The sequence below is a fragment of the Rhinolophus sinicus genome, chromosome 8 (genome assembly GCF_057876585.1).
Source record: "Rhinolophus sinicus isolate RSI-liver-muscle chromosome 8, RSI-T2T, whole genome shotgun sequence".
NCBI lineage: Eukaryota > Metazoa > Chordata > Mammalia > Chiroptera > Rhinolophidae > Rhinolophus > Rhinolophus sinicus.
In genome coordinates, this window is record NC_142508.1 from 36011666 (window position 1) to 36029256 (window position 17591).

General features: G+C 51.7%; 1 protein-coding gene across 1 annotated transcript in view; it reads right to left on the minus strand.

Moving 5' to 3' along the window:
- Positions 1-238: 238 nt before the first annotated feature.
- The window catches only part of PPP2R1A (protein phosphatase 2 scaffold subunit Aalpha), a 31138-nt gene continuing 13785 nt past the window's right edge, over positions 239-17591 (minus strand). Inside the window, exons 3-15 of the mRNA XM_088800517.1 lie at positions 16564-16664; positions 12248-12480; positions 11094-11241; positions 10831-10986; positions 8691-8805; positions 8514-8584; positions 7936-8070; positions 5666-5839; positions 5311-5371; positions 4467-4621; positions 3338-3480; positions 832-923; positions 239-680 (exon numbers count right to left, since the gene is read on the minus strand). Of these exons, the coding sequence (XP_088656643.1) occupies positions 664-680; positions 832-923; positions 3338-3480; positions 4467-4621; positions 5311-5371; positions 5666-5839; positions 7936-8070; positions 8514-8584; positions 8691-8805; positions 10831-10986; positions 11094-11241; positions 12248-12480; positions 16564-16664 (1601 nt within the window). The 3' untranslated portion in view covers positions 239-663. The remainder of the gene's footprint in view (positions 681-831; positions 924-3337; positions 3481-4466; positions 4622-5310; positions 5372-5665; positions 5840-7935; positions 8071-8513; positions 8585-8690; positions 8806-10830; positions 10987-11093; positions 11242-12247; positions 12481-16563; positions 16665-17591) is intronic.

Sequence of the window (17591 nt, forward strand, 5' to 3'; positions counted from 1 at the left end):
ATGCAGTCTGGTTCCAAGGCACCTGCTCTTAACCACCACATTAGCCAATGTCTGTGGAAGTGAAGCACGCCACAGGACTCTGCTGGCCAGCGACACTTGTGGACCCTCTACCCTGGAGGCCAGCTGTACTTCCCAGGGAAATCCCACACCCAGTAATCAGGGCTTCACCAGGGATAAGGGCAGAGACCCTGATGTGGAGCCCGTTCTCCATGCTAGTGACTAAGACCAGAAAACCAGCTATTTCTAGACCTTTATTTCTCTGTGAAAAGGGAAAAAAGGGGAACAAAATAAAAATAGCACAGTTGACACAAAAAAACCACTGGGGGGCAGGAAAGGGAGGAAGAAAGGGACGTGGGGAAGTAGATGGGGCAGGGGTCCCCATGACAGCAGCAGAAGCCGGTGACCTGGGATGCTCACATCTGTCTCCTTTCCTCCCAGGGCCGCCACCCTGTCCCACCCTGTGCCCCCCTCAGCCCCTTGGGAGGTGGACAGTGAGGAGTTGGGCCCCCAGTCTGGGGGAGAGGAAGAACCGTGCCAAGGGAAGGGGCCTGGGGTCAGACCATGCACAGCAAGTGACAGCCAAAGGGCCCCCACTATCTCCCAAGGGAGGGGGTTTGAGGGAAGGGTGGACACCAGAGGTCGGCGATGGCTCCTCTTTCAGCATCAGGCAAGAGACAGAACTGGGGGAACAGGAACAGGTGGGAGTCAGAACCACCGCCAGCCCCGCCCACAACCACTCCTACATCTCCCCTGCCAGGAGCTGCTGCTCCCAGGTCTCTCAGCTGAGCCATCCTTCCTCCCGCTGGGGTCTCCCAGTTCTCAAAGCCTTACCACTCAGGGCCTCCTGGGCAAAGTATTTGACGTCGACATCCTGGTCCTGGGTCAGCTTCTCTAGGATGGGCTTGACTTCACTCTGCAGCGTGCTGGGAGGGGAAGGTGAGGGAAAGGGTGAGCTGGGCAGGGCTGGGGGTATAAGGCAAGCAGAGGGCTCCCGGGCAAGAGGTGCACACAGACACAGGCATGCAAATGCACCATGTCTCTGAGGCCCAGAATAGGCCCAGGGAGGTCTGGGAGTCACAGGGCCCACAGGTCTCTGAGGCGCGACAGGGGATGTATTTCATGGATTTCACATTTTTACTGAGGCCTACGGGGATGAGGTGCGAACAGAGGTAAACACAACACTCCTGGTTCTTGCCCATGAGGACCTTGGGCCAGGAGACACAGACCCCAATGATGATCAGGAGCATAGGAGTGCCAAGTGCCAGAGAAGGACTTGGCCCTACAGGAGCCCAGGGGAACCTGTGTGCACTACAGTCAATAGTTTTGGGAAATGAAAGGGGACTTTACAGAGGCACTAAAGGTATGAAGTTGTGTTCTGGAACAGACACCAAGAAAGACATCAGAGACCCTTCCAGATGACAGCTCCCACCCCCATATAACCACTATTCTCATTGCTATCATCCAGATCTGTGTTGTCTGTTTTTGAATTTAATATAAATGAACTATGTTCCCTTGGGACGTGCTTCTCACCTATGTTGTTGAGTCAGGAGTGTTTGTTCATTACTGAACGGTCTTCCATTGTAAGAATAAACCACAACTTACCCACTGTCCCACTGTACTGCTGACAGGCACCTGGGTTGTTTCCATTTCAGGGATAATATGAATTAGGCTACCACAAACATTCTTCTGTTAAAAATAAACACTCATTTCTCTTGGATACACAGCCAGGAGTGGTCGTGCTGGCTCAGAGCGGGTAAGTACAACTAGCTTCACTAGATTCTACCAGCTTCCAAAGTGATTTTTTACCATTTACCATTTACAGCCCTGCCTGCAATGTACGAGAGCTCCAGCCCATCTACCAAGACTAAATGACTCTGAGCTTTTTCAAGTTTAGCCATTCTGGGGTGTTTTTATTTGCACTTTCCCGATGGCCACTGATGTTGAGCACCTTGGCATATGCTTATTGTCTCGTATGTGGAGATCTTTTCTACGTGCCTGCTCGAGTCTTTTTTCCCCCCATCTCTTTCTTGGAGTTTCTTTGTCTTACTGATTTGCAGACAGTCTTCTGAATAAGTCGGTCCTGTCAGAAATAAGTATTCAAATACGTCCTCCCACTCAGCAGGCTTGCTATATCACTCTCACAATGTTCTCTGGATGAAGTTCTTCACTTTACTGAGGGCAAACTTTTCAACCTTTTCCTGGGTTGAGCTATTCAACAAATCTGTGCCTACCGTAAGTCTTGAATATATTAAAATATTTTCTGACATTTTCTTTTAGGATCGTGTTTTGCAGTCTTTTTGATTCTAGTCTGTTATCTCTAATTTGTCACACACTGAGGTGTTTTTTTTTTTTCCCACATGCCTATCAAACTGATCCGTCTATGGAAAATACCCGCATTTCCTTTCCAGACTGCAGTGGCTTCAGCCGTTACATACTCGCGGGTCTGTTTCTGTGCCTGATTCTGTCCCACTGGGCTACTGAGTACTGTTGTGCCAACATCTCACTTTTTAATTACTGCACTGTCATAGTAACTCTTGGTATGTCGTAGGATAAGTCTTCCAACTTTGTTCTTCTTTAGGATCACCTTGGCTAATTCAGACTTTTGCATTTCCATGTTAATTCTAGAATTGACCTGTCAATTTTCCACTAAAGAACCCGCTGACCTTGACTGAGATTATATTGAATCTACACATGAATTTGGGAACTGTCCCATCCATAAATATTATATAGGTCTTCTTTAAGTTCTCCAAAGCAATGTTTCACAGTTTTCACTAGAGGTGAAAACAATTTTTAACTTTATTCCTGGGTATTTAATGGTTTTGATGCAATTATAAATCACACACACACACACACACACACACACACACACACACACACGGTGCCAAAAACCTGCATACACATTTTAAGAAAGGAAAGAACTGTATTAAAATTATGCTGATGGTAATGACTTTGAGCAACCTCTTGTAATTGCAGAAGTCAGACGTGACTTGTATTCATCTTTTGTTATCAGTGTATACTGAGTATTACAATTTTAATAGTTTTTTTCCTTTCCTAAAATATGTATACTTTTTTTGGCAGCCTTTATACATATATTTGTATTTGTTAACTTAATTTTCTAATGATTTATTGCTAGTATATAGAACTGGCACCCTCTCTCCCTCATCCACTATGTGAGGTAGGCCTTGTCAATTCTCATTCTACATATGAATACACTAAGACCTTGGGAATGGGAGGAGACAAGCATGTGAAGAGTGGTGCTGGGCCTCAAACCCCAGGCTCTGCCTTCAAAGGTCAAAGATCAGGATGCCAAGAACCAAGAGGGCTGGCCCGGCCTCACCTGTTGTCCAGGATGGGCCCTATCTTCTGCAGGGACTTGGCCACATTGAAGCGGACGTTGGCAACAGGGTCCCCAGCCATACGCAGCACTGTGGGCAGCATGTGCTTGGTGGTGATGTCCTGCCCACAGACCTCAGACAGCACCTGGGAGTCAGACAGTGGCACAGGGGTGACCATCCAAAGGTCCTGGCTAACTCCTATTTCCCACTTCCTGTGACTAGCCACCTCAGTGATGACCAGGCCTGAGGGTGAAGCTGAGCAATATGGGGACTCAGTCCTGGGTCACCCACCCTGGGGACACTTTATTCCCCTGAAGTTCCCATCTCCCTTAACACCCTCCACACATCACTACCTCCCTGCCCAGGAAACGCCCAGCCCAGGTGGTTTCGGTCCCATCTCCCCATCCTTAGACGTCCCTTCCTTCTCTGCGGGTGGGTCTTGATCCCTAACCCCCAGGGTCCCTTCCTTAGTGTAGTGGTCTCCAAGGTGAGGAAGGGGAAGAAAAGATCAGAACACTTAGTTACATTTGTTTTTAAATGCCATCCTTTCTACTTCTCTGTGTGGTTTACTGAGGTGACCAGAAAGGAGCACTTGCTTTGTATAACGTCCTGTCCTAAGCCCTGTCACATACAGCCAGATGAATCGTCACAACCTGATGACTAGGGTACTGTGCTTGCCAGTACAGATCCTCTTTACAGGCGAGAAAACTGAAGCCCTTAGCACTCAGGTAATTTTTTCCCAGGTCCAGAGCTGACATATGGCAATTAAAAACCAGGTCTGATTCTAGAGCCTGCAGTTAACCATTCCATCATAAGTTAATATGTACACAAATGTGTGGGGACGGAGAGGGACGTCAGCAAGGTTTGGCAGTCATTGCTTCAGCAGGCCAAGTCTCCCTCACCCTGGGTTTCCCACCATGCAGGTCCCCACCCCACAAAAGGCCCTATGACTGACGGGGAGCCCCAACCTCTGGCCTGCAGCTCCCTGGGGACGCATCCCTGCAACCCCAGGTCCCCACCACATCCCCACTCCTAAGCCAGGTGTCTCCCTTGAGGACCCTGTGCCATTCCTCCTCTCCCAGGCACGCTCAGTTCCCAAGGACAAGCTGGTGGGCAGGTGGGGGTGCTCACATTGATGCAGAAGAGTGTAGTCATGCGGTGCAGGTAGTTGGGGTCCCCAGACATGGCCAAAACCTTGGGGATGATAGTGGCATGGGCCCACTCCTTTCCAAACTTCTCCACCAGCTTCTTCAGGTTGCTGGTGGCCGCCTCGCGGATAGCATAGACTGCAGAAGGGCAAGGGGGAGGTAGAAATTCAGGAGGTGAAGGATTGATGCAGGGGTGGGGGGGATGGGGACAGTCATGCTCACTACTGCCTGAGCCCCCAGGTCCCAGGCCACAGGTGAACCAGGAACTCCAGAGGATGAAAGCGCTCTCTACGCGCAAGCTGTAAGCTTTTCTTTTCATGCAATATCCTCTCAACAGCTCCAAGACATAGGTTCTAGTATTGCTCTCACTGTACAGATAGGCAAATGGGCTCCAAGAAGTGATGGACCCAAGCAAATGACTTAGTACCACCTGGAACAATACCTGAGCTAGATGAAAGTTAACTTTTATTTTTATCACTCTAGTGAAAGCAATGAGCATTTCTCACAATGGCCCTGAAACACTGGGATAAGAAGCCCCATATTTCACAGGAGTGTGACCAGAAGGTGGGATTCAAAACCAGGACTGGGTGCTCGGAGGCGCCCGGACTCTCCACTCTCCCAGTCATTCCCTCGGTGATATGTTTTGTCCCCTGCCTACCATATACTTCTCCGGGATTCTAAAGAGCAAGGGAATGGGTCCACGTGCGCATCTGGTGTCATGGGAGATGACTCCAGCCTCCACCACTCTCTGCACCAGCCCCAGCCAATCTGCCACCCATCCTTCCTGGAGCCCCGATCTCCTCCCCCAGCCCACTGGGGGTACTCACCGTGATCCACAAGCCAGGCCATGCACAAGGAGTTGAGTTTTTCATCAAAGAACTCCACCCCCTGCAGGAGAAAAGGACGTTAGGGATTAGGAAGACTGGGTAGCTTTCAGCAAAGCCCCACCCCCAGACAGACAAAGACACAAACAGCCACTTCTCACCTTCACCCGAGTGGCTCCTTTCCCCTTCTCTTTCTAATCGAGTTCCATTCATCTCTTAGGGCCCCATTTCCTGTGTCACTCCCCAGACAGTCCTCCCAGCCCGCAGTTACCGGCACAGCTAGTCATACTGCACTGTGACTAGACCCTGGCAGTACCTCCCTGGGGCAGCGTGCCTGGCCCCTGGCCTCCTCACTCACCAGCTGTCCAGCCAGCAGGGGCATGTACTCAATGATGGCCAGCCGCACCCGCCACTTGGCATCTTCAGCCAGCTCCACGATGGCAGGAAGCAGGGACTGGGACAGCTGCCGGATGCCGATCACCTCGTTGACGCAATCCAGGTTGGAGATGATGTTCAGCCGCACCTCCGGGCACTGAGGAGAGAGAGGATGGGAGGGTTCTGTGAGAACGCACTGCACACGGCAACCGAGACAGCACCGACTCTGTAACAAACACCTCCTGAGGACCTATTACTGCCCAAGCCCAGCTCCCGGGCCTGGGCACACATCAGAGGCACATGCAAAACAAACAACATGGATTATTAAGCGAAGCAGCTTTTCCAATCTTGTAACAGAGCACAAGAAATGTTTAGCCATTGTGAAGAACTTGCAGGAATCAGTGCGAAAATATGGAGCCCTGGAAAAAAGATATGTAATAATCCCAGTCTGTTTGGTAGCTGAGCCCTGTGGCATGCGACTTAACCTGTCTGGATATCAATCTGTGACATGGAGCCACCCATCTAACCTCAAAGGGTGGATGAGGCTATTAAAGTGCCTGCCCCGGGTCTGATCTGCAACGGGCTTAACACGTGCGAGCTTATCATTCTCATTTCTATGACCTGCATTCTCTCTGCTAGTCTCCGAGCACGTCTCATTCATCCTTCTGTCTCCAGTACCCAGCAATCTTAGGTGCTCAGTACATTTCTGCTGAAAGAATGAACAATGGAATAACTGCCTGTTGACTACCATTATGAGTACTGACTTACAATGCATACACGCACACCTCACCTACTTCCAGAAAGCATGTGAAGCCACTTCTAAGAAAAGGTACATCATCAATACAATTGCTTCTTGTTAATTAAAACAGGACCCCTACTAGATGTTTCTCCTATGTCACGTATTCCTGGATGGCACACACCACCAGCTCGTCCTTTCTACCTTGAGCCAAGGAAGAGATGAATCATGAACCAAGTAGCCAGAGTGCAGTGCAGTTGAGGGACACTCAGCAGGCTTGGTTTGTTCACACTCCACATATCCCAAAGGACTGGCCCTTGCCCGGCTCCTGGGAGATGACCTTGAAGCCCCTGGAATATCCTGCGTGGTAAGAGCACTGTTTACCTGGGGCCTCGGGCCCTGCCAGGTAGACAATGTCAACAACGTGATTATGATGGGGGCCCAGGGCCAGCAATCTCAGTTTGAGCTCTGAAGGGGCTGGGGACAGAGAACTTATGGTCAGCTATGTGGGTGGCTCCATTCCAGGCCTATGCGACCGATCCCAAATAAAATTCCTAGAAACCCAGGTTCGGTGAGCTTCCCTGGTTGGCAGTACTTTGTGGGTGGTGTCATACGCCATTAGTGGGAGATTTAAGTTCTGTCCGTGTGACCCCACTGGGAAAGGACAACTGGTGACCCTGCACCTCCCTGGCTGCGGCACTTCCATCTTTCTTTGCCACTAGCCACGGGGCTCCTTCCTGACACCCACATCCACTCCAGCTCCTGCCTCCATGCAGATTCAAATCCACACTCTTTCCTTGGTTGTCACCTGTTACGTGACCACTCTAACCATCGCCCAGCGCTCTCTTGTCTTCTGTACTCCAAGCCAACTAAGCAGCTAGGGGTGCTCATGGGACTGGCTCTGGCCAATGGTTCTACGGGGTTTGAGCAGGCTGATGGGTGCCCTCTTTTGGCCCTTGCTCAGAGGACCAGGCCTGCTGCTGTCTGTGCCTTCCCTTCATGCTGACTGGGAGGTGGTGAAAATCAGCAGTGCCTCAGAACCAGGGGACACTGAGGCAAGCAGGGCTAACCCTTGTCGTAGGTCTGCCCACCTCTGGACTACTGTGAGAAATAATTCTTTCTTATTTAGGCCAGTATATTTTGGGGTCTCTATTAAAGCCTCTTGGCCTGACTGTAATAAACATAAAGATACCACACTGTCTGTATGATCACGGAATCATGACATCACCTTCTCTCTCTCTCCACTTCCAGTCTCTAAAGGTCTCTGAGGATCAAAACTGCCTGTATTTTTTGGGTATCCCTGATGCCCAAGAAAAGGACCAGCACGTAAGGGCACAAAAGACAACTGCCTAACAAACGAGTGAGTGACTGTACAGTCCATCGTGCCCATAAACACTCAACTTACTGGAGAGCTAGGTGTCTGTGATTCTAGGAGATTCCTGGCCTGTATGGGAAAGCAGCTGACCCAGCGGGGACCTCTGCAAACCCAGGGCTCAGAGCCTACCCGGAGCTCTTACCTCATCCTTCAGCTGAGCCAGGAAGAGGGGCAGAAGGTGCTCGATGGTGTTGTCTTTGCCCAGGATAGGAGAGAGGCCCATGATGACTGAGGCCAGGGCTGACTTGACGTGTTGGTTGGCGTCTGACACCAGTTCCTGGGAGGGAGAAGGAAGGGGGAGCCACAGTCAGCAGTGGCCAGGTATGCTGCAACTCCTACGAAGCCTCAGCCACAGCCTGCTTTTGCCCTTGTCATTCATGGAGCAGGGGATGGCTTACACTACAGAGAGAACTGTAGTTCCTTATATGTCCCACCTGCTTTGGGTTCAATGACCCCCGCACCAGCAGCCTCTACCACAATCCCAAAGCTTTCTGGATGAGAGGACTCAGGGACCTTTGAGGGGAAGCACTCCCACCTCCAAGCTCAGCCCCTAGCCTAAGACTTTGCCTGTACTCAGGACCCCACTGCTTCAAGCACAAGGCTCCCAGGTCCTAGAAGGCCGGGAACGCAGTTTACACCTGGGTGTCCCTAGAGCCCCATCTACCCCTTCTTTTTGGCAGGCTCAAGTCTGCCCCATTCCTCCCGCCAGGTCCCCATCACCTTGATGCAGGGCAAGATCTGGGTCATGATCACATTCTCCCGGCAGTCAGCTGAGAGATTCTCACAGAACTCTGTAGATGGGGGAAGGGAGGCAGCGGGAGGTGAGACCTCATGTCTTGGTTCCACCTCAGCCCCTTGGACACCCACCCGCTTGCTGTTCTGGTTGCCAGCACCAACCTTTGACCTTGTGGGAGGCTGCGGCCCTCACCTCGGCCTCACAGTCTTTCATTAGGTTCTGGAAGGCGGGGACCAGATCCGTCTTGGTGATCTCAGGCCCCACAGCTTTCTGGAGCTGCAGAAAAGGAGGCAGGGAAGTGAGAGGGCTTGGCAGGTACTCTAGGTGAATGAGACCAACTTCAGAGTTAAAGGCATCAGAATTAGGGGCAAGAGCATGGCCCTTGGAATCATGGCTGAGACCTAATGCCAGCATCATGGGATGACCCCGGGAAAGTGTCTGAGCCTCAGTTTCCTCACTGTGTGGTGCTGAGTTGGGCTGGGTAGGGCTATAATCACAGGTGTGACTCTGCAGTCCAACTGCGTGGCTCAAATTCTTACTCTTACTTGTCAACTGTTTGACCCTGGACGAGTCACTTTACATCTCTGATCTTATTTCCAGAAAAGCAAAATGAGGACTGCGAAGGTAGCTACCAAGTGGAGTGGTGGTGGTACCTGCATTAAAAACGACAGTAGACCTCCATACTGCTCAGCCTGTTTGGGCCAGGTTTTCTTTTACCTGATCAAAAAACATTCTGATGATACAGTGGTTCTCACTTTGATTTATGTAGGGCCTAATGCTATCCTGGCCAAATGTTGCCTTGTCTTCACATAACAAATATTTACTGAGTGTCTACTGTGTGCCAAGCAATGTTTTAATAGCCTAATGTCCCTGCCCACATGGAGCTTTTATCTAAACCCCAGTGTAAGCCAGGTCATGCTGTCCAAAAGCCAAGGATGGGAAGACTCCTCCGTCACCATGGCACCGAGGCTCCTGGACACAGCCATGCCCTGCTAACAGTTTCATAGTGAAAACAGATGGGCCCCAGAAATGCCATCCAGAGGCTCCGAGTGCTTCCAAACACCAGAGGAAAAATGCATCATCACAGGAAAAGGGAGCCACAGGGCAGAATGGCACCGAGGCCTCTCTGATCAGACCCTGCCCATATCTCCTGCTTTTTCTCTCATGGGCCCCCCAAGAACCAGCTCTGAATGTTCTCCTTTGCGCTGGCTCTCTCCTCCCTGGGTCTTTTGCACATGCTGCCCTTTTGCTAGATCACAGTTCCTACCCCAGCTCTCACCCACTCATCTAGAACCAGCTGCAGCACCACCTCCTCTCCTCACATACACCTCCACTCCACACACGCCTGCCAGCCCCGGCACGTGACACCTGGCTATTAAGTTTATCTCACTGGACCTTCTCAGGCCGCCCGCTCCTTGAAGGTTGGGCATGTGCTGAATTCACAGAATGCCCAGCACCTAGCGAAGAGCTGATGCTCCACAAACATATTGGAGGCATAAGCAAATTTGGGTCCTCGTGGAAAGACCACTGTCCTAAGAGTTAGAGATGTGGGATCTTGTCCCCATTCTGCCTGCCTGGTGCTGTCACGCTGACCAGTCAAACTTTTGGGCGGGGTGATGGGCTAAACTGTGTGCCACCCCAAGATCCATGTTGAAGTCCTAACTACCCAGTACATCAGTATGTGACTGTATTTGAAGACAGGGTCTTTAAAGAGTTGATTAAAGAGGTCATTGGGGTAGGCCCTAATCCAAAAGGACTGGGGTCCTTATAAGGGGAGATTAGGACACAGGCATGCAGAGGAAAGACCGTGTGAAGACCTGGGGAGAAGACAGCCGAGGAGAGTGGCTGCAGAAAATCCACCCAGGGGACTTGTAGCCTCCAGAACAGTAAGGAAGTAAAGTACACCCAGTGTGTGCTACTTAGTTGCTTTGTGAGCCCCAGCCAACTCACAGGCTACATCAACCCTTCTGTCAAAGGGGAAAACGTTAGATTAGATCAGGAACACACACACACGTGCTACCCTTCTCTGCTCCTGTGGCATTCTCTCCCACAGAACTTGACCCTCAGAACTCTGAACCCTTCTCAACATAGCACTTCAATTTGCCACTATCAACCACCAGGGCTGGCACGTGAAGTAAGGTCCATCTGGATATCAAAGATCCCGGAGTCCACTGGATGGCACCAGCCCCCACCCCACAGTGCCCCGCACCTTCCCCAGCTCCTACACATGCCCCGCCCACCCCTTCCACTGAGGGCCTCAGTTTCCCTATCTGTGAGACACTATCAGGTTCCCTCCCCTACCTCTGTGAACTTGTCGGCCACCATGTATCGGACACGCCAGGACTTATCCTCAGCAGCCTGGCGCAGGGTGGGCATCACCAGGGCCTCCAGGTCCTCCTGGGGCAGGAGCTGGGCGATATTCACGCACGCCTCCACCGCCAGCAGCCGCACCGAGTCCTGGGGAGAGGGTTGGAGCAGGGAGAGGGCAGCAGATGCCTGGTTAGCGCTAAGAGTCCCTTGCAGACGCCAGGTCTGGCAGTGGGAGGGAGGGGAACAGAACCCACCTGCTCATCAGAAGCCAGGTTGGAGAACATGGGGATGATCTCACTCTTGACGTTGTCCAGCTCCAGCACCTTGGCAAATTCCCCCAGCTTGGAGGCTGCGGCCCGCCGCACCATGGGGGTGTCGTCTGAGCACAGGTTCCGGAAGTACCTAGGGGTCGGGATGGGCTCAGAAGGAATCGCTGGGAACCCAGGGCAGCAGGCAGTGTGGCAGAGAGGAACACGCACAGACTCTGCGGGTCCTGGCTTTGCCTGGTGGCCTTGGGCAAATGATGACACCACTCTGTGTCTTCCCAGGCCTGTATAATGGAGCTGATAGTGATAGTACCTATTCCACAGGGTCATCGTGAGGTTTCAATGAGATGACGTGTGTGAGCAAGGAACAGCCTGCCTACACATAGTAAGTCTGTAGGGAACGGTAGGTACTGATTACATTATAATGACCACAGAAAACTGCTTAGCTGAGACGGTGGTCTGGGGCCAAAGACTTTACTTTTCAGCAGCAACTGCTCCAGATGGAGACGCAGGGGCCGAACACAGATCTCTAATCACATGTAGGCCGTGTAGACCAGTGCTCTGGATGAGCAAGGGCTCAGGGCCCGGGATGGCTGCTCAATAATTGAAGTTCGTGGATGGACAGAAGTCCAGAGTGAGGGGAAGAAACACATGTTAATGGGACACTAATCCCATCAAAAACATTTTCATCCATTCTTCGGGAGGCAAGTCTTGCATACAAGGAATTCCCTGGGGTACCACGCCAACGAGGAAGGTGGAGGAGGCCGACCCAAGACAGTGTATCTGCTGAAGGTTCTGGACCTGGGGCAGGCCTAAGAGAGCACCCCAGAGGACTTGTCGAGAGCTTTTATGTGCCAGGTACTGTTCTAAGCACTTTATGTGTGGTAATTCTTTTAAATCCTCACAACCAGTGGGAGGAAGGAACTATCATTATCTCCATTTCCTAAATGAGCAAAAGAGCGCCTAGACTGGAGACTAGGCCCTTAGTGACACAGCCTCTCCAAGGAGTGTGAAGGGGGTAGGGGGCTCGGAGAGCTCCGGGGTGTCTGGGACCTGGGGAGCCCTAAAGGGGCGGAGGCTTGAGAGAAGGGGACCAAGCTGAAGGGAGGCTGAGCTTCTCAGGGCCAGGGGCTGGGACTCACTGTCGAAGTTCTGCCTTAACGGCACTGGACACACGGAGGTAGCAGACAGAGAAGAGGCCGCAGGCTGAGGTGCGGGAGGTGAACCAGTCGCCGCCCGCCAGCCGCTTCACCAGCGGCACGAAGTGGGCCTCCAGGTCAGAGGGTGAGTGCTCGTGTGAGATGGCCCGCAAGGACTCCACCGCCTTGTCTCGCACCACTGTCTCCTCCACCGTAGCCAGCGATTCCAGAGGTGGCTGTGGCACAGAGTGCGAGGTCACTGGACAGCTCTCTCCCCACCACCCCCAGCCCCGGAACACTACCCAGAGCCCCTTCATGGATTCATTTCCTCCAAGACATCTTCTCTGATCACCCCATTCCAGCCTTCACCCAGCGTGCCTCCCCTGAAGAGCCACAATGGACCTCGATTAGAAGTCCTTGAAAGAGCTTCAGTGAGGTGGGTCCATGAACCTCAAAATTATACATGTCACTTTCTAAGCAGAGGGCCACAGCTGTCACAAGCTTTGCAAAGTGCAATAATCATCACTGACATTGATTGGAGCATGGCCACTGTGTCACACAGCTCTGGGGGTACTGGTTTTAACTGACTCCTATGAAGTACGCCCTGTTCCTGTCCTCACTTTAAAGAGGGAACTGAGGCACCGAGAGGCTAAGCAACTTGCCCAGGCTAGTAAGAGCTACACGCCAGGATCTAAACCAAATCACCTGGCTCCAGAGCCTCCAAGGGTCAAAAAGCACAGCTGTGGTTTCTGACAGGTGACTGCATCAGGGGCTCACATTAGTGGGGGACCCTGGCGCTCGTGACTGCTTACTGGTTTGTTAGTATGAAGCCTGGAGGGACACCTGATTGGCTCTCCGTTGTTTCTCCAGAGCCCAGCAGAGCTCCTAGCACAGGGCAGAACTCAATAATCACTGACCTAATGAAAGGAGACTCCATCTATCCTAATCTGTTCAAATAAAAGTATGGAGGTTTGTACCTCCAGTTTGGCCTGACAGGTAGAAGGCAGAAAGAAGTCACAAAGGGAAATGCTGCCAGGGCCCAGACAGGTAACAGAATGAAGCACTGAGCAAAGGTGACAGGTGGGGACAGCAGAAAGAAGCATGTAGCCTAGGGAGGACAGCTGCTTCCCAGCTCATCACCATCACTATAGGGGAGCACAGCTGGTAAAAGCAAATCCGGTTTTCCAAAAGCTGCCAAAAGGGCCAGGTTTTCATATGTGAAAAATCTCATTGAACACGTTATTACAACATGGATGGACCTTGACAACATCATGCTAAATGAAATAAGCCAGTCACAAAAGACCACCTGTCGTATGACTCCTGTATATGAGGTACCTAGAGTAACCAGACTCATAGAAGGTAGAATGGTGCTTGCTGAGTGCAGGGCTTGGGGGGAGGCGGAGGGGAGTTAGTGGTTAATGGGGACAGAGTTTCAGTTTGACAAAATGAAAAAGATCTGGAGATGAATGGTGGTGATGACTGCAACAAAACGTACTTATGCCACAAAACTGTACTCATAAAACATGGTAAAAATAGTTAACGTTATGTTTATTTTACCATAATAATAAAGTAAAACAAAAAGAATTTTTAAAAATTCCTTTTTACAAAAGGTTGGCAATGACGCGAAGGTAACATTATGCTGCCCTGGGGACCCCAGTGTGAGGCCTCCGTTGTAGGCCATGCTATCTATCATAGGGTTTTGGGTTCAGGATCGGCTCACGGGGGTACCGTGGCAGGTGTGGTGTCACTGGGCTGTGCGAGGACTAGCACACAGACGCACTCCATCAGTATTGACCGAGTCACTGTAAGTGGAACTTACGGTAATCTGTCATCATAACAGGCCTGGGGACCGAGGCGGAACTGTACTTATGTCACCCAAGGGTCTGGGCCCCAGGGGGTCACTGCAGGGACAGGTTCCCATAGGCCAGTGCCCAGACGGCGCATAGCAGGCTCACCTGGGAGGCCTCTCCCAGCACACACCTGAAGAAGCGGGATCTGGGGCGGGGCCCATGAAGGTGTGTGTTCAGGACACGCCAAGTGGTGTTTTGGCACAGTGAAGACCAAGGGGCCTTCTGTGAAGGATGGAGGGCAGGGTTCTCAAACGTGAGACTATGCTGGAGAGGGGGAGAAGTGTGAACCTCCTAAAATCATCTGTTCTCTCATGAGGAGAGGATCCGGCCGGAATTCTTGTTACTCTCAAAGGGATCCACCATTCCAAAAGGGTGAAGAGTTATTGATACAGAAATAGTCCTGTCGCTGAAGCCACATGGGTCCCTGAGAAATCAACCCTATTTCACCATAGCAGAGGCCGAGGGCCTGGTCAGGCCTGACGCACCTCTGGGTTCCCACAGCCCACAGTCCTGGCTCGTGTGTGTGGAATGAACAAATTGCACAACAGCTGTTTTCCATTTCTTCTAACTTGTCAAAATCCAGCTTAACTGCCTCATCTTCCAGGAGGCCTTTCTTGACAGTTCCCCATCCCACCTTAACTGGGTTAGGCGTGTCCTCTGGGTTCTAAGGGCCCCGGCTTCCCACTTTCCCAGCTCTGATCAGCTTGTGGAGCAACTGGAGGAGAGGTAGTGGTTGAGGCGGGAGCCTGGATTCAAATCCTGGCCTGGCTCTGCCTCTTCCCAGCTCAGGCAATTCCCTTAAGTCAGCCTGTGCCTCAGTTCCTCACGTGTGTACTGGGGCTAACATCAGCGTGTGTCTCACACGGTTGCTGTGGGATGTGACAGATTACTGTGCCTCAGGCTCCTGGAACATAACCCTGCGTGAGCGTCTACTATTCTGACCTGACTCATCTCCAGGTTCCCAGCCTGCCCAGCCCAGAGGGCCCAGGAAATGTCCGCTGGCTGACATGAAAGTCACCGACACCAGTCCCAGTGGGGGTGGGATGACTGGGGTTCCCCTCGCTGAGAATGCTCTGTCGGAAGACACTGCGCTGGTGGGGGAAGGACCCCTGGGTTCCAGTGCCAGCTCCCCAGTGAGCCAGAGTCCCCACCCTGTCTGCGAGCCCTGAGATTCTTAGCAGTGTTTTCTGTATGAGTCCTCTGACAAGCTGCTGAAAGCTAGGAACTCTCTCCTCAGAAAAACTGACGAATGGCCAGGGCTGCAGATTGTTCATGAAGTTCCAGGGACCCGTTTCAGGTTGGTCCCCAGATCGCACGGTCCTCATGCTAAGCAGCCAAGTTCTGTATAAAATGTAAACGATCTCATCTACAACTTTCTGTGTGTATGCACGCACAAATTATACACATACGCACAGATGAAAGCTCAGATAACAGCAATGAATGGCAAGTCTCAAAGTTCCTTAAATTTAACGCTGTTTGGGAGAAACCAAACTACCATATTTGCTGAAATCCAAGATCCCAATGATAATAAGCAGCACATTATTTTACAGACCACAAAAGAAAGGCTGCTGATGAAACCTGTAAGACACCATTAAATGTGGAGGCCAAAGTATGAAGCGTGTCTTCAGAAGCAATGAAATGTAGGATTATTGGAAAAAAAGGCAGGTGCAGTGCCCCAGGTGTCTGAGAACCAGAGAAAACCAAGGGCCGGGGCCACCTCTAAGGCTCTTTCTTCCCAGAGCACAGGACTAGAGTCCTCCCTTCTCTTCTCCCCATCAGCAGTTACTGTTAGTATCTGACCCACCTGTGTCCCGGCCATCACCCAGCATAGGCTCCAACAGGCAGGCAGTGGGATAGGGGCCTTGGGAGAGTCAAACGGACACACCTGGATCCCAGCTCTACCACTTACTAGCCATGTGACCTTGGACAAGATGCTCAATCTCTCAGCACTCCAGGTGGCTCATTTATAAAAAGGGAACCCTCCCTACCTCAAAGGATGGGCATGACTGCATAACATTACAGTACCATGACAATCGCAGCTAACCCGTTAGTAGTTACTATGTGCTAAGTACTACGCTAAGAACTTCTTAAGTCTATTATAAAGATGGGTTTTAATGACTCCCAGTTGAGGAAAGGATAGCACAGAGAGGTTAAGTAACTCTTCTAAGTCACATGGCAAATAAGTAGAAGACAGCCTGACTTCCAACACAAAGCCCTATATGTAGAGTGCCCGGTGGGGACTGGCACAGGTCAGGCAGGTGCCCAGTGACGGTAAGACAACTGCATTTTCAGTATCGCTGCATTGAACACAACTACTGACTTGCTGGATTAAAGTGGATGTCCAAGGCCGATCTGTTCTTAGGTGACCCCCAGCCCTTCCTACTTTCCCCTCCCTGCCCATGGCTGGCAGAACCATGGGTCTGACCCCTAACAGACGAGCAAGGGGACCTCCCCACCTTCCAGACTCACCAGCAGGCAGTGCACGTACTCGGGGCCTCCCACCAGAGTGGTGAAGGTTCCCAGCTGTTCCGCCAGGGCCAACAGGACCTCATCCTCATCGTAGATGGTGTCTGTGGGACCAAGACAGACTCTGTTGCAGTCCCATCCGAAGACTGACCCCAGTTCCTCAGTAACCCAAGGTGGGAACAAGCAGCCTCACTCCACTTCCTCAAATTGTCAATGCTCATGCTCCCCCACCCTGCACCTGGGCTGGCACAGAGCTCAAGGCATAGGCCCAGGTCGGATGACAGAGCACCCAAGTCCCACTTTTGCCCTTTACGAGGTGTAGGATGCTGGTGAGTGAGACCACCCCGCTGAGACAATGCCGCTCATCGTCTCTCCACCTCTCAGCGAGGTTAAGCGAGGAGCAAACGGAGCACAAGTCTGAGCACAGAGCCCAGTAAACCAGAGCTTTTCCTGTGGTCCAGCGCCCACCCTCAGCGCCGTTCTCTCTGCCAGGAACTTTCCTTTCAGCCTGAGAAATTCTTCTCCATCTTTCGAGACTCAGTTCAGCTACTGCTTCTTGCAAGAGTTCCTGATTACACCAGGGCAGGTCCTGTTTCTGGGTTCCTCTGGGCTCCCACCCCCAACGCCACCTGTATCAGAGTCCTTGTCATAAGAGTCCTGGACTGGCTCTTCTCTGTGTCCCAGTTCCTGCCAGGGAGCACAGAGGGAGCCCAATCCGGGTTTGCTGAACGAATGCCAGTGTGAGGCGAGATGCTGTCCTGATGCTAAACCTGAAGGCCTTTCTTTCTCCTCCAGCTCCACCCTCTCTTCCCCGAGGTGGTGGGAAGTGCCGACCTCCACATCAGAAGATGCTGACACCCCCAGCGTCTATGCTAGCATTGAAACTTCCCGAATTTAACTCAGGCCTATGGCAATCCAACCAAATGACACTTCCTAGGCTCCCCTGCACCTAGTGTGGCCACATGACGATGCTCTGGCCAATGGCGTGTGAGTGGAAGTGAATTCAAGCTCTGGGTCACCTCCTTACCAGA